This window comes from Muntiacus reevesi, chromosome 5 (assembly GCF_963930625.1).
Source record: "Muntiacus reevesi chromosome 5, mMunRee1.1, whole genome shotgun sequence".
Classification (NCBI taxonomy): domain Eukaryota; kingdom Metazoa; phylum Chordata; class Mammalia; order Artiodactyla; family Cervidae; genus Muntiacus; species Muntiacus reevesi.
In genome coordinates this window covers 99,682,958-99,698,201 of record NC_089253.1, presented here as the reverse complement: position 1 = coordinate 99,698,201, position 15,244 = coordinate 99,682,958, and the positions used below count along the sequence as shown (strand labels likewise).

Genomic DNA, 15,244 nt, shown 5'->3' with positions numbered 1-15,244 from the left:
TCATCTCCCAGGCCCCAACATCCTCTGCCCCCAGATGAGAGATCAGGTATGGGCCCTGCTCCTTGACGTCCCCTTCTCCCCAGGTCCCCAGAGCCCAGAGAGTTCAAGCTCCAGGAAGACTAGCTGAGATGCTGCCCTGCTTCACCTGTGAGTCATCAGCTTGTGCAGATGCCCCATGCAGACAGACCAACCCTGTTAGATCCTCACCAGGTCCTTGCATCACTCTCTCTGCTTGGGACCTGTGCTGGGCCCTTCTCCACATCACCTTTTCCCATCTTCTCCCCGACCCTGGTCTTCCCTCCTGCTCTTTCTCTTTTGTTTCTCATGTGTAGTTCAGGGTATCTGCTGCCTCCTTCACCAGAAGCCACTGGGGGTTGAGAGAGAACATGGCTGCTTGGGAGCCCAGAGGCCCCAGTCTCGGCCACCTTGCACATGGCATCAGTCTCCCTCTGAAAACAAGCACTTTCCCCTTTAGGCATCACTGAGTCACACATAGACCATGCCCAGGTGAAGACCTCAATGTGCACCATTCATCAAAGCTTCCTTGGCAAAGCACTTGGCAGGTAGCAGACACACCATCTATCCAGCAAATAATGAAAGGCCCCCTACTGTGTGCCAGGCACGGGTTTAGTGGTGGGTCCATCAGGGACAAAATGCCTCCAAGGGAGTCAGAAAGCAAATGGCCAGTTAGACACCGAGCGTGTTGATGCAGTGAATACATACAATAAAGAAAGAAAAATGGACTGGAGGGCAGAGCATTTGCTATTTTAAATAGAGTGGGAAGGAGGTCCAATGAGAAGGAGGCCCTTGAACAAGAACTTGGAGGAGAGACAGGTAGCCCTGTGACTCCTGGGAGAAACGTTCTGGGCAGGGTCTGCAGGAATGGACTATTGGAAACATAAATGACACCCTCAAGTCCAACAGGACAACTCTGCCCTCTTGGTTCCTTCAGACTGTGGTGGGGGGTGGTTCTGACAGTGAAGAAGTGGTTATCCTGCCCTTTCTGGATGCCTTGGATTCGGGATAATGAGCGTCACCCGTCTTACGAGGTTCTGAGGCAGGATGCTCGAGGGGCCCATTTAAGCACGGTTCTGACTTCTGCACTGAATGTGCACAGATTTCTGTGTCTGAGAAGCCTGTGTGGGGGATGTCTAGGGTCTAGGATCACTCACTGCTTTTTTTTTTTTTTTTTAACTTTTTAATTTTGTTTCAGGGCATAGCCAATTAACAATGCTGGAGTAGTTTCAGGTGCATAGCAGATGGACTCAGCCATACATAGATATGTAGCCATTCTCCCCCAAACTCCCCTCCCATCCAGGCTGCCACGTAACATTGAGACAGTTCCATGTGCTGTACAGCAGATCCTTGGAGCTGTCCATTTTAAATATAGCATTGTGTGTACATGTCGATCCCAAACTCCCTAACTGTCCCTTCCCCCTGGCAACCAGAAGTTCTAAGTCTGTCACTCACTCCTTCATTCAGTATGTTTTGAGGATCCGCTGTCCATGCACTCAGAACTGGGTGTGAAGGCTGCAGTGATGAGCAGACCCAGCCCATTCTGTAGTCTTAGACCCGCGCTCACCACTCTATCTCATAGACAACGTGGAGCCACCCTTGGAGGTGGGGGTTGTGTGGGCTGATAACTCAGGGGGCCAGCCCCGGACCATCTGCAGGGCACTTGTTCCCAGCCCGCCCCCCAGCCCCGCTGAGACCCCTGTGGATCTTAAAAGACGCTGCTGCCGAGGCCATCTCAGAGATCTGATGTCACGGACTGGGGAGCAGCTTCAGGGGACTCCGGTGAGCACTGGGGGCTGAAGGCTCCACGTCGATGTGCTGAAGGAAGTCTTGTGGAGCTGGGGAAAAAGGAGCCGAAGGAGTGAGGTGGCTGGGAGGTCAGCGGGGACGGGCTGGGAGCCCTGGGTTTGGGGACACGTCACAACCTTAGGGAAGGAGAGCAGATGGGAGGGGAGCCAGTGTGGAAGCTGTGCAGAAGACCCGACCAGGTGATGGAAGAGAGGGATGAAGGCGGACAGAGTGGGCAGGGCCCAGCATTTCCTGCTTCCATGTTCCCTCCCCTCACATTCACTCCCCTGGACATTCAGAAACATCGCCCTCTTGCTGAATTCTTCTCAGAAGGCCAAGGGTCCTTCATTCCCAGGCCCTCTCTAGCCCAGCTCTGCATTAGCAAGCTGCACAGGTTGTCTCCATTTTACGGATGAGGAGACTGAGGTTTGGAGGCCAGGAGTCAGGGAGGCTTTCCAGCGAGTATGAGGGTGGGAACTCGCACTCAGGTCTCTGACGGCGTGCTGCCTCTTCCACCCCACAGCGGCCACAATCAAAACACCATGCCCATTGATACTGTATTTTATCGGCATCATTGACTCAATGGACATGAGTTTGAGCAAACTCCAGGAGATAGTGAAGGACAGGGAAGCCTGGGGTGCTGCAGTCCATGGGACTGCAGAGAGTCGGACACAACTAAGTGACTGAACAACAATAGCGCTATGAAATAAAAAAATAATAAAACTGCCCTTCCCATTTTCTGGGTGGTGAAACTGTAGCTCAGAGAGGGTTCGTGGCTTGCCAAGGTCACACAGCCACTGAGCAGGACCGAAGAATCCTGAGGTCCTTGTGGGTTATGAATATCTGGTTTCTTGACACTACACATCTCAGCTGCTGGGCTCTCACAAGTTCTCCGACCAGAGAAAGGGTTTCACACTCAGAAAGGAGACTGTCCTATTGGATATCACCACCCTAGTCCCTTAAGGAAACACCCAGACGGTGACTTAGTGTCCCTCTGCAAAATTGTGGCTCATGAAGCTGAAAGACCTGGACTTTGCTCCCCAGGAAAGTCTCCATCTGTCTGAGCCTTCATTTCCTCATCTGTGAAATGGGTTTAAAAGCACTTATTCCTTCCTTCCACCTGGGCTGCTGGCAGACTCCAGATTTAACAGAGGAGAGAGCACTTGGGAATCACATGGGTCCTTGTGCATGTTAGCCCATGTTATCCTCCACGAGGCTGGGCAGTGTGTGAGGGGTGGCGAGAGGCACCCACCTCTGCAGACCTTGCCCCTGACCAGGTAGACACCTAGGGTTGAGAAGAAAACCTGCTCCTGAGTGTCAGTGGCTGTGGGGTTGCAGGAGCCTGAGAGTGGAAGAGAGCATAAGGAAGCAGAGGTACCCATAGCAGCTGGAGAAGGCTGGGAGGTCAAGGTATCACCTTTGATTGATAAGGGTGTTTTTTTTTAATGTTTATTTATTTATATTTGGTTTTTTCAGGTCTTAGTTGTGGAGTTCAAGATCTTTTGTTGCGGCGGCTGGGTTCTAGATCACGTGGGCTTAGTTACCTGTGGCATGTGGGACCTTCTTTAATCCCCCAACCAGGGACTGAACCCACACTCTCTGCATTGAAAGGCAGATTCTGAACCAGTGGACCACCAGGGAAGTCCCTGACTGATTAGGTTTCTGAATGTTTGATAGATGTGTGATGATGGCGACAGTGAGAGGAAGGAACTGGAAATTAAGGATGCTAGCCTGTAGTCCCCAAGCTGCTGTTTGTCCTGCTCTATTCCTCTGGAGACATGGCCCCAGAGAAGGGACAGCATGGGGTACCTGCCACATGCCAGGACTGTCCCTTATTCTTGTGCTGGACGAGGTTCTGCAGCTCATCTGTGTTTTCAGGCAGCCTGGCAGCTGACTGTCCCGTCCCAGCATTGAGTCAGCTAGCCAAGGGGTCTTGTCACCCTGGCGTGCCCCCCACAGGCCACCTCATGGACCTTTTGGTCTTTCTGGGGCACAGGCTTGCTGCTGAGCATTGGGTCTCTGTTTTCTGCCTTAAATCTTGCTCAGGCTGGATCACACAGTGCAGGGGAGGAATCGAAGCAGGTGCAGCCCCGAGCCACGACTGAGAGCTAAGTCCTCAGAGGGTATCCGGTTTGTGGAGGGGACAGAAATCTTCCTCTGACAACTTTGGTGTGGGGCTGTTTATACGTTCTTCTATTCCGGTAGAGCTTCCCAGGTGGCTCAGTGGCAAAGAATCAGCCTGCCAATGCAGGAGACACAGGAGACTACAGTTTGATCCCTGGGTCGGGAAGCTCCCCTGGAGGAGGAAATGGCAACCCGCTCCAATATTCTTGCCTGCAAAAATCCCATGGACAGATGAGCCTGGTGGGCTACAGTCCATGGGGTCACACAGAGTTGGACACAGCTGAGAGGCTGAGTACGCATTCTTGATAGGTCATGGTGCTTTTACTATCTGGGCAGATTAGTTGTCGTGGGGGCATCCTATGCATTTTAGGATGTTTAGTTTAGCATCCCTGGCCCTGCCTACCGGATGCTAGGTGGCAGTATCCCTACCCTCAGATGTGACGATCCCAAATGTCTCCAGACATTGCCAAATCTGTGCCCTGGCTAAGAACCTGTAATTGAAACCCTGATGATTCACCTTTGAGATGGACCTCATTCCTAGCTCAGCCATGTCCAACAGCGCAGGCTGTGGCCAACACCTGGACGAGAGCAGCACACCCGCCTCACTTCCATTCTTCTACCCAGAGAGGCAGACTTGGGACCCAGAACAAGTTACTTGACCACTCTGTGCCTCTGTTTACCCATCTGTAAATGAAAGTTAATAGAGTATCCACCATGTATGAAGAGTAAGACCCTTGCTATATGTAAAATAGCACAATTCTGGGCACCGTATGTTTGACTGCACTGGGTCTTCATTGCTGCGTGAAGGCTTTCTCTAGTTGCAGCGGGTAAGGGCTGCTCTTCGTTGAGGTGTGCAGGCTGCTCATTGGAAGGCTGCCCTTGCTGTGGAGCGCAGGCTCTCAGCACGTGGGCTCAGTAGTTGTAGCTCAAAGGTTTAGTTGCCTTGTGGCCTGTGGGATCTTCCCAGACCGGGGATCGAATCCGTGTCCCCTGCATTGGCAAGTGGTTTCTTAACCACTGGACTGTCAGGGAGGTCCTTGTGTTACTCTTATTCAACAAACATTTGTTTTTGTGATGCTAAAGTAAGATGCAGCATCGAACAAGACAAGGGCCCTGACCTTGAGATCGCATAGCTCCTGAGGGAATTTGACACATGATTCTGTGATTGCTTGTGACTCAGTATAACAAGTGCTGTGATGGAGAAATAGGAGGGGCGGTGGGAACCCACAAGGGGGACATCTCATCCAAGAATTAGAGAAGGAAGGCTTCCTGGGGGAGGTGGTATTCCAGCTAGGATCTGGAAGATGAGTATGAGTTAGCTGGATGAAGGAAAGGGAGGAATAATGGTCTTGGTTAGCATTTTTTCTTTTTAAACAGAGTATTTGGGTTTTTATCTTTATTATTATTGTTTTTTTTGGCCACACCACACAGCATGAAGGAAGGATCTTAGTTCCCCGGCCAGGGATTGAACCTGTACCCCCTGCAGTGGAAGCACAGAGTCTTACCTACTGGACCATCAGGGAAGTCTCTGCATTAGCTATTTAAATAATAATAATAATGCTTTCCTGAAGAAGAAATCCTGTTTGAAGGGCTGTAGTAGCAAATAGGACCAAACGGTGTCAAGGGATCCTGGTTTACACCCCCGCTGAGACCCCGACACAAACGTTTTTGGCACGGTGAGACTGGGATGGCTGCCAGGTGCAGAGTTAATGGCCTGGAGGGGACCCGGCCCTCCCTCCTCTCCTTTCTGTGAGCGATGGTTGTAACGTGGTACCAGAGCATACTCAGATGCTTTTTGCGGGGAGAGCAATGCCCACCGAAGCAGGTGGGGAAGCGGTCAAGCTGCCATCTTCACAGCAAGTGTCCATTTCTGGCTCACCCGCCATCCAGCCAGGGTCCTCAGGGTGGGCCTGCCCTGTGCAGTATCTCAGAACCTGGCAGTTAGATGCTTCTCCCGGCCCAGTGCCTCCCAGCGGAGGGAAGCAGGTAGATGGAGCATGGTGGTTGTTAAAGCTCACCTCCCATTGGTCTGAAGGTTCCCGGAGAGCGCATCAGCACCAAGGCCCTCCAGGTGTGCCTGGGACACCCACTGGCTGGGCCCCTGGTGACGCTGTGTGTTATTCCTCTCCCCACGCAGCTACAGTCTCCGCCTGGCATCCCGATGTCCTCCGCCGGCTGCCCCGTACATCACCAGACAGTGTAGGAATGTCAAGGCCACAGCTGCAGCCCAGCTCCAGGGATCCCTCCTCAAAGAGTAGGTGCTTCGCCTGCTCCCTGACAGGTACTCAGAGGGTGGGGGAGCCTCCTGGGGCTCTCGGGGGTGGGGCTTGGGGGTGGGCTGGGCAGGAGAGGGGGGGTTGGGCGTGATGACTCCTGGAGCACCGTGCTGTGTGCTGAGTGGGGGCAGGAGGCCTTCCTGCTGGGACTGGGTGAGCGTGTGGACCCTGGACCACCTGGTTCACATCCCAGTTCTGTCACTTATGGGCTGCAGGACCTCTCTCTCTGAGCCTCAGTTTCCACATCTATAAAATGGGGATGACAATAGTACCTATTTCATACGATTGTGAGAATTGCAAGTGTCAAATGTATGAAAGCACTCAGAACCTTGCCTGGCACAGAATAAACACCAGGTAAGTCTTAGTGATCGTACAACACTTGAAACCTTCAGTGGCTTTAAGCCCAGAAAAGGCTATTCTATCATGTACTTGAAAGTGGAAGTAATATTAATTTGTAAAATGTAAAACTGAGATTTATGCTGAGCCATGAGCTTCCTTCTAGATTTTCTGATGATGAAGCCTAATTCATTCATGGAAGCTGGACTTTTCCTCTTGAGGGGCTGGGCTTTGCTACTGACCTCGAGCTGGCTTGGGTTTCTCTGCTGGTGACATGGCATGTCTTCTTTCACTGTGTCCCCAAGACCAGCATTTCAAGTACGACTGGGAAGTGTGTGCATTGCTTCAGTCACGTCTGACTCTTTGCGACCCTATGGACCTTACCCCACCAGGCTCCTCGTCCATGGGATTTTTCCAGGCAAGAATACTGAGTGCATTGCCATGCCCTCCTCTAGGGGATCTTACTGACCCAAGGATCGAACCCATGTTTCTTAAGTCTCCTGCATTGGCAAGCGGGTTCTTTACCACTAGCGCCACCCAGGAAGCCCAGATGATGGGGGTACTGGTTAAAAATACAGACCCCAGGGTACCACTCCAATTCACTAAATGAGCACACTGGTGAGCAGGGCCTGGGAATCTGCATCAGCAGACGGCCCTGAAGTTCTGGGACCCACTCAGGTTCGGGGATGCCTGCCTAATGCGGCCAGGGTTGTTTGGAATGAGAATGCAGTTGTTTAAGGCAAGAGGGGCTGGGTTTTGAAGCTCTGGGGTCTTCTGTGTTGAGCCTTCCTCCCATCTCTCCTCTCCCCATGGCTCGCTCCCTTCTCCCTCCCTCAGCAGGTGGAGTTTCTGGCCTTATTTCTCTGGGAGTTCATTTGGGAGGGGCCTGGATGTAAAACCCACTTCCCCCTGAGAGCCTGTCTGTGGAGCTGACACTGAGACTGCCTCTCGGGACCCAGCTCCCGAGTTGGGAGTTCAGTCAGGAGTGCAGTGGAGCAACGGTGCGATGGATGCTGCTCAGGACGGGGTGGCCCAGAACTCCATCCCCGCACCCATTTCACAGAGGGGAGAATGGGGGCCCCGAGAGGACAGGCTTGGCTAGAGTGTTCTGGAGAACGGCAGGCCGTGCGGGCTGAGCAGTTCCCCACTCTGGTCCCACGTGTGTCCTGGGATCACCCCTGTGGCAGCTATGTGGGCTTTCATGCTGACGGGCTGGCTGGATGTGGCTTTCAGCTCAGAACAGGTGTTCTTTGCAGCCTAAGAGAGGGTCAGGTGCAGCTGGAGTGATTTCTGCACAGACTAGGGTGTTTCTGCCGGCTACTGCAGTCTCAGCTGTAAGCAGGCCTTGCAGGTTCAGGCCCTCCTTTGGGGCCCGCGTGTGACCCTAGACAGGTGTGTTCTTTTCCTCTTGGTTTCAAATGAGTGCAGCTTCCCAAGCTGGGTGCTTGGATGCCTAGAAGCCCAATTTCATTTGCCTCTGCAGCTCACAGCTTTTTCTGTATACTCACCAACAGTGAATGATCAGAGCTCAACAGTTTAATTTCAAAGGGACTGAAACTTGCTCCTTAAAATCTTATTTAATTTTTTCCCTAATTTGAAAATTTTTATGTTTTACATTTTTAAATAAGTATGCCGGGAAGATTTCCTGGAGAAGGATGTGATAACCCACTCCAGTATTCTTGCCTGGGAAATCTCATGGACAGAGGAGTCTAGTGGGCTAAAAGTGCATGAGGTCGCAGAGTCAGACATGACTTAGCAACTGAACGATAATAAGTATGTATAACTTATTATTTAAAAAATTTTATTTTTAATTGAAGGATAATTGCTTTACCATATTGCCTTGATTTCTGCCATGTATCAACATGGATCAGTCCTAGGCACACATATGTCCCCTCCCTCTTAAACCTCTCTTCCACCTCCCACCCCTTCCCACCCCTTTAGGTTGTAAGAGTCCTGGTTTGGGTTGCCTGAATCATATAGCAAATTCCCATTGGCTGTCCATTTTGCACATGGTAGTGTATGTTTCCATTCTCCTCTCTCTATTCGTACCACCCTCTCCTTCCTCTCTCCCTCCCGTGTCTGTCAGTCAGTTCTGTCTGCATCTCGATTGCTGCCCTGCAAATAGGTTCATCAGAACCATCGTTCTAGATTCTGTACATATGTGTTAATATACAATATTTGTTTTTCTCTTTCTGACTTACTTCACTCTGTTTAATAGGCTCTAGGTTCATCCACCTTAGAACTAACTCGAATGTTTTCCATTTTATAACTGAATAATATCCCATTGTATGTATGTACCACGACTTTTTTTATCCCTTCATCTGTTCATGGACATCTACATTGCTTCCATGTCCTAGCTATTGTTAATAGTGCTGCAGTGAACATTGGGATGCAAGTATCTTTTTCAATTTTGGTTTCCTCAGGGTATATGCCTAGTAGTGGGATTGCTGGGTCGTTATGGTAGTTTTATTCCTAGTTTTTTAAAGGAATCTCCATACCGTCTTCCATAGTGGCTGCATCAATTTACATTTCCACCAACAGTGCAAGAGGGTTCCCTTTTCTCCACACTCTCTCCAGCACTGTTGTTTGTGGATTTTCTGATAATGGCCATTCTGACTTGTGTGAGGCGATATCTCATTGTAGTTCTGATTTGCATTTCTCTAATAATGAGAGGTGTTGAGAAACTTTTCATGTGTTTATTAGCCATCTGTATGTCTTCTTTGGAGAAATGCCTGTTTAGGTTTTTTGCCCACTTAAAAAATGACTTAAAAAAAGAATCTTACTTATACTATTTGTCTTAGTCTGTTTGGGCTACCATAGTAAAATACCACAGACAGGGGGGCTTAAGCAATAGAAATTTACTTCTTACATTTCTGGGGGCTGGAAGGCCAAGATAGGGATACCAGGATCACTGGGCTCTAGTGAGACCTCTCTTCCTGGCCTGCAGATGCTACTTTCTGACTGTGTTCTCACATGGCAGAGGGAGGAAGCATCTTTTCTTACAAGGGCACTAATCCCATCATGAGGGCCCCACCCTCATGACCTCATCTAAACATAATCACCTGCCAGAGGCCCCACCTCCAAATGCCATCACATTGGGAGTTAGAGTACAATCATGAGTAGGCATGGATATTGGAGTGGGGGCACAATTCAGTCCATAGGACTATTTAACACAGTTGCAGAATGATATTTTGAGATGCCATGGCAAAGGATTTTAGCACAGGAAGGGATGTATAGGCCAGCACCCTCTATTTATAGTTAGGGGAAGCTGAGACAGAGGGGCGAGTGTCAGCCCTGGGGTCAGTCTTCTGATGCCAGATGGACCATGGGCTTTATGGTCTGTGCCCAGGGTACATGCATTGGACTTTGTCCTGAGGAAAATGATGATGTCCCCAGAGCACCCAGGACTGCTGTTCATCCTCCTGCCCTCGCCCAGGTAGAGGCTCTGTGACCAGCCTACTGGACAGCCTGACCCAAGTGAGGGACCACCACAGGGCAGCTTGGCTTTTCTCCAGCACCTGCCTTCCACTGCCCCCTCTTCTGTGTTCTCACGATGTCTCAGGCAAAGTCCAGCACTTTCACTTTTAGGTGTAACAAAATGCCACATTGCCTAGTCCAGCGTGAAACTCCCATTGCACATCCTATTTCACCTCTGTCTCTTTCCAGTCCTAGGCACCAACCAGACTTGTGCCTGAGGGTCTAGGAGGGACTGACCAGGGTAGGGACTAGGAAGGGCTGTCTGGGACAGGGACTGGCACTTCTCACTTGTCTGGTCAACATATGATGCCCCTCTTGGCTGTCACTGCTCCTTTAGCTAAGACTGGCCAGCCTTGGGGCAGGCTTCCTGACACTGGCCCTCCTATGGGGTCCTGGGAATGGATGGTGGAGGGTCTCTGTAATAGGTGAACTCTCCTCTGGCACAGCCTCGGCCAGCTGTCCCTCAGCTCCAGTCCCAGGGGTCCAGTCTGCTGCTGGGGTCTCCTCCCTGGAGGGCTGCCTTTCCGGTTGGGGTCTGGCAAGATGGCTTCTTGTATGGATCCCACTTGATGACCCACAGGAAGCTCACATAGATGAGCCACACTAGACCAGGGGGGGGGGTTGCAGGCTGCTGCATGCTGGCCTGCCTTCCTTTCCTCCTGCTGCTCCTGCTCAGATGAGCAGGGTGCATGCCAGCCTCCACCTGGCAGGAGGCTCCCTCTTTCTAAGTCACCTAGCTCCACCAGGAGCAACTCTCTTTCCAGTCCCATCAAGGGGTCTGAGGTCGAGGGGAGTTGAAATTGACATAGGAGCACACTTTATGGAGTTGAACCCCCATTCCAATAATCCTGGCAGGTAATTCACTTCTCCGTGTTTCAATTTGCCCATCTGTAAATTGGGTTGATAATTCAACACTATACCACTATACATAAGGGACTTGAGCATCTGTGGATTTTGGTATCCTTGGGGGTTCTGAGGGCTTCCCAGGTGGCTCAGTGGTAAAGAACCTACCTGCCAAAGCAGGAGATGCAGGAGACATGGGTTCGATCCTTGGGTGGGGAAGATCCCCTGGAGGAGGAAATGGCAACCCACTCCAGTATTTTTGCCTGGAGAATCCCATGGACAGAGGAGCCTGGTGGGCTACAGTCCATGGGGTCGCAAAGAGTTGGACACGACTAAACATACTGCACATCAACAGGGGTGCTGAAGCCAGTCCCCTGTGGATAGCAAGGGATGAGCATATGCCTCTCACGGTTATATTGTCAGGACTGCAAAGGTTAGCACATGAAAAGCACTTAGTATGCCTGGTATGTAGTAAGTCTTCCCACAAATCAGTGATATAATTATTATTCTTTTCACTGAATTATATTATTATTATTAGTAGTAATAGCAATAGTAAATAGTACTTGTCGTAGTAACAGTAAATGATGACCAGTTCCACTGGAGGAGAGAACTGAGCCCCTGAACTTGGCTTAGCCCAACTCCAGGCTCATAGTCAACCCTGGGCAACAAATGTCATTAAACTGTCACCCATGGGCCTGGCTTTCTGTGCCAAGCACCATAACCAGGGTTTTCTTGGAGGAAGGATGAGGAGTAAGCCACTCCCCCAGGACACAGGGCACACATAGGCTCAGGATGGGGCTCAACCCTATCTCTGTGCATCAGACTGACCTTGTAAAGGTTCCTTCTCCTCTCTGATCCTGTCTCTTCCATTGAAACGGGGATCTGTGTCACCTGCCACCAGGGTGATTCAGTGTATTAGCATGAATGAAGTGACAGTGTAATTACTTTGGAAAACTGTCTGGCAGTACCTACTGATACTGTACCTATGCCTTCCGCAGGACCCAGCAGTTATATTGCTAGGGGTACACTCAGCAGAAGTGTATACACATGTTTACCACATGTTCATATTTTATTTACGCACACCCTACTGCCCAGCATTTCCACTTAGCATAAATATGTACACGTGTGCACCGTACATGTCTTCTAGACACATATAAGAATGTTCTGTCGACATTACTCAGGATGGCCCCAGACTAGAAACCACCCACCTGTGCATGGGCAGTGGACTAGGCAGATGAAAGTGGCCTGACCTTGTACTAGAATCCATAGCATAGACTGAAAGAACCAGGGCCACATGCTCGATGAGCGTGTGCATCCTCAGGTGGGTGCATCTCCAAAACCATTATGCAGAAGCCAGGCCCAGAAGGCACATGTACCAATTGATCCCATTTATTTAAGTCAAAAAATGGGTTATGGCTTCCCTGGTATCCCAGCGGTTAAGAATCCAAGGGCTGATTCAGAGGAAATGGGTTTGATTCCTGGTTCCAGAAGATTCCACATGCTGAGGATCAATGAAGTCCAGGGTCCTCAACAAGAGAAGCCACCACAGTGAGAAGCCTGCACACTGCAACTAGAGGGTAGCCCCCGCTCACTGCAACTAGAGAAAGCCTGCTTGCAGCCCTGAAGACTCAAAAATAAGTAAATAAATAGCCAAAAATAAGTAAATATATAAATAAAAACAGGTAAAAGCAATCTATGGTAATTAGGTCAGGAGAGTGGTTATTCTAGGGGGTGAAGGTGGGTGGGTATCCTCAAGAGGTGCCTGGGTGGGGCTGATGGGAGCTTGGCCATGTTCTGTTTCCCCATCGGGGTGCTGGTCACACAGGAGTGTTCACTAACAGTTCATCAAGCCATGCTCTTTCTGTGCAGGTGGTATACTTCTGAAAATAATTTAACTGGAAAAATTCAGTGGAGGGACCATGCTGGAAGAGGTAGGCACTTGAGTATGTAGCCGTCATTGTTCTTTTTCTTCTCTTTCTCTCCTCAGCACCTGAAGTGACCTGGAGTCAGTGAAGCCAAAGGGACTGGCCTTCTGCCCTGCAGGAAGTACCGACCTGTTCCAGATCCATGAGCCTGCGAGAGAGAAGGAGTGCGTGTGTATATGTGTGTGTGTGCATGTGTGTGTGCGTATGCGTGCGCCTGTGGTCTTCAGACGAGGGTCCTGAACCCCAGGGAGGCTGGAGGGTAGCTGACTCGGCACCGAGGATGACATGCGGGTGCTGTCCCCGGGCTGTGACCTGCAGCTCAGCCTTCCTGTTGGGAGGGGCCCCTCCTACTATGCAATTTTTCAAGAGCTCCTTGATCCTGCTTTTTGCTTCTCTGGTTGTCTTTTGCCACAGCGGGGACTTGGGTCTGACCCCAGGGGTCAGCTCCAGCCCTGTCTGAGCAAGGCCTTCAGGAGGAGGCCAAGTTCCCCTTCTGGCCAGCCCTGCTCCTGCCCCACACCCCCCACAGCCCCCCTCCCCCGCCCCCCACGCCCGCCTTTCCTCACCCCTAATGTCTCTGGGAATCTGTAGCCTGTAGACACTTCGGAGCCTTGCTGATCATCCCCCTTGGCCCTTGCACTTGGAAGCCTTTTCTCTCTGCCTGAGCAATCTGAGCCGCTGGCTCTTGAGTCGTTTCCAGATTTGCCGTTCTCATTTGTCAGGCCCTGTGCGTCCAGGAGAAAGTCCTAGTCTCCATTTATAGATCAGACTCCTCCCTGTGAGAGGCAGGGACGGCAAGGCATCTGGTGGGGGCAGGGAGCGAGCTCCTCATGTGCTTCTTTGCCTCACTTGGTGGGACCATCAACACCTTTAGTGTCTGTGCTTCTCAAATTGGCTGAAAAGGGAAACAAACAAACAGAAACTGGGAAACGAAAAATAAGTTGGACGATTAAAAAGCCTGGGGGTGGGGGTGGGGCGGTGGGGAAGAGATTTCCGGAGACCGTCCATCGCCTGCCAGGGAACAATGCAGCTGGCTTCGTCTCTGATGGAGCAGTCCATGTCTCGGAGAAACGGGTGAGCTGAGCTAGGAGTTTGGACCCAGTTCAGTGAGGGTCTTGGGTTTTGTGCCTTTGGGGCAGACCCCAGACAAGGATGTCTGAGACCACTTTGGTGCTGTCTTCTCAGCCCCATTTTTGATGGTGATGCGCCAGACCCAAAGTGGAAAGAGGGGACCCTTTAGAGTATGTAGGAATGGTCATGCAAACAAAGAAAAAGGGACTTTTTTCAGGGCTATTACGGTTGATCTTGCAACTCTGTAAATATGTATGTAGACACTTTTAAAAGCACGTATTTATGTCTCTGACTGTAAATGCCCCATTTTTAAAGTTTTATAACTTGTGTTATTTAATGAATCCGTCGACTGGCTGCAGCATGGGGTCTGATAACGGTCCAGGAGGAAAGTTTCGTTGAGAGCCTCACGTGGGCAGAAAAGTGCTGATTGCTGGCTTGTTCCCATCCTTCTTCCCACCCTCCCAGCTACAGGCCATGATTTGTTTTAAATTCTCACAAACTGGAATCCTTTGGCCCACTCCTAAAATTAACCCTCATGAGCATGAAAATCTGTGGCCGTTCTTTATCCTAACGATACGATTTTGTCCCCTCCATGTTGACACTCGTGAACTGTACCCCAGCCTCTCAGTTCTTGAGGGTTTGTTTTTCCTTTCAGCAGCGAGGAAGGCCCACGAACCCAAAGCTTGGAAAGTCGCCTTCAGCCAGTGGAAAATTCTGGAAAATGTGGTGGGAGGGCTGGGGGACACTCATTTTTTCTGCGTGTGCAAACGTGCTGGTCAGCCTCCAACCCTCAGACTTATCAGGAGAACTGTCACAAATGTTCCAATCATGAAAACGGGGGTGGGTGGGTGGGTTTTTTGTTTTTTAAAAAGCGGTGTTTCCTGGTCAGTGATGGTCTTCGAGCGTGGGTTTGGATTGCAGAAGAGGACATGTGAAGAAAATTAACAATAAAAGTGTGAGGCGAGATTGTGAGGAACAGGCGTGGGAGTGATCATTTTGGTTCTGGTACTTGGAGTCTTCTGTGTCTGAGGGGTGGGAGTGGGCTGGGGGTCCTCGAAGGTTCCATCCTAGCCATGAGAGAAACCCAAGGTTTCCAGGAAGCTCCCCATGGAAATACCCCCACCGGTGAGCAAGCTCACGCTACATTCATGGCCCTATCCCATCTGCCAGCCAGTGAGTTAAGAAGCCACATGGCTGAGACTAGAAAGGCCTCCTGTGATTGCAGACATATTCTTTTCTTTAAGCAGCCTCATTGAGCTCAAATTCACATATCATACCATTTATCTATTTATGTGTATAAATCATTGTTTTTTAGTATGTCCACACAGTTCTGCAGCCATCGCCACAGTCAGGTTTAGAACATTTTCTATCACCTCCCAAAAGAAACCC

General features: G+C 50.5%; 1 protein-coding gene across 4 annotated transcripts in view; it reads left to right on the top strand.

The window, feature by feature from the left end:
- The window catches only part of PRDM2 (PR/SET domain 2), a 133,796-nt gene extending 119,078 nt beyond the window's left edge, over positions 1-14,718 (top strand). For 2 of the 4 annotated variants that reach the window (XM_065936049.1, XM_065936051.1), the window contains 2 exons: positions 6,065-6,208; positions 12,847-14,716. In XM_065936049.1, the coding sequence (XP_065792121.1) occupies positions 6,065-6,185 (121 nt within the window). In that variant the 3' untranslated portion in view covers positions 6,186-6,208; positions 12,847-14,716. Of the gene's footprint in view, positions 1-6,064; positions 6,209-12,846 lie in introns of those variants that run through there. The other 2 variants (XM_065936052.1, XM_065936050.1) reach the window with 2 other exon arrangements.
- The last annotated feature ends 526 nt before the right edge of the window (positions 14,719-15,244 follow it).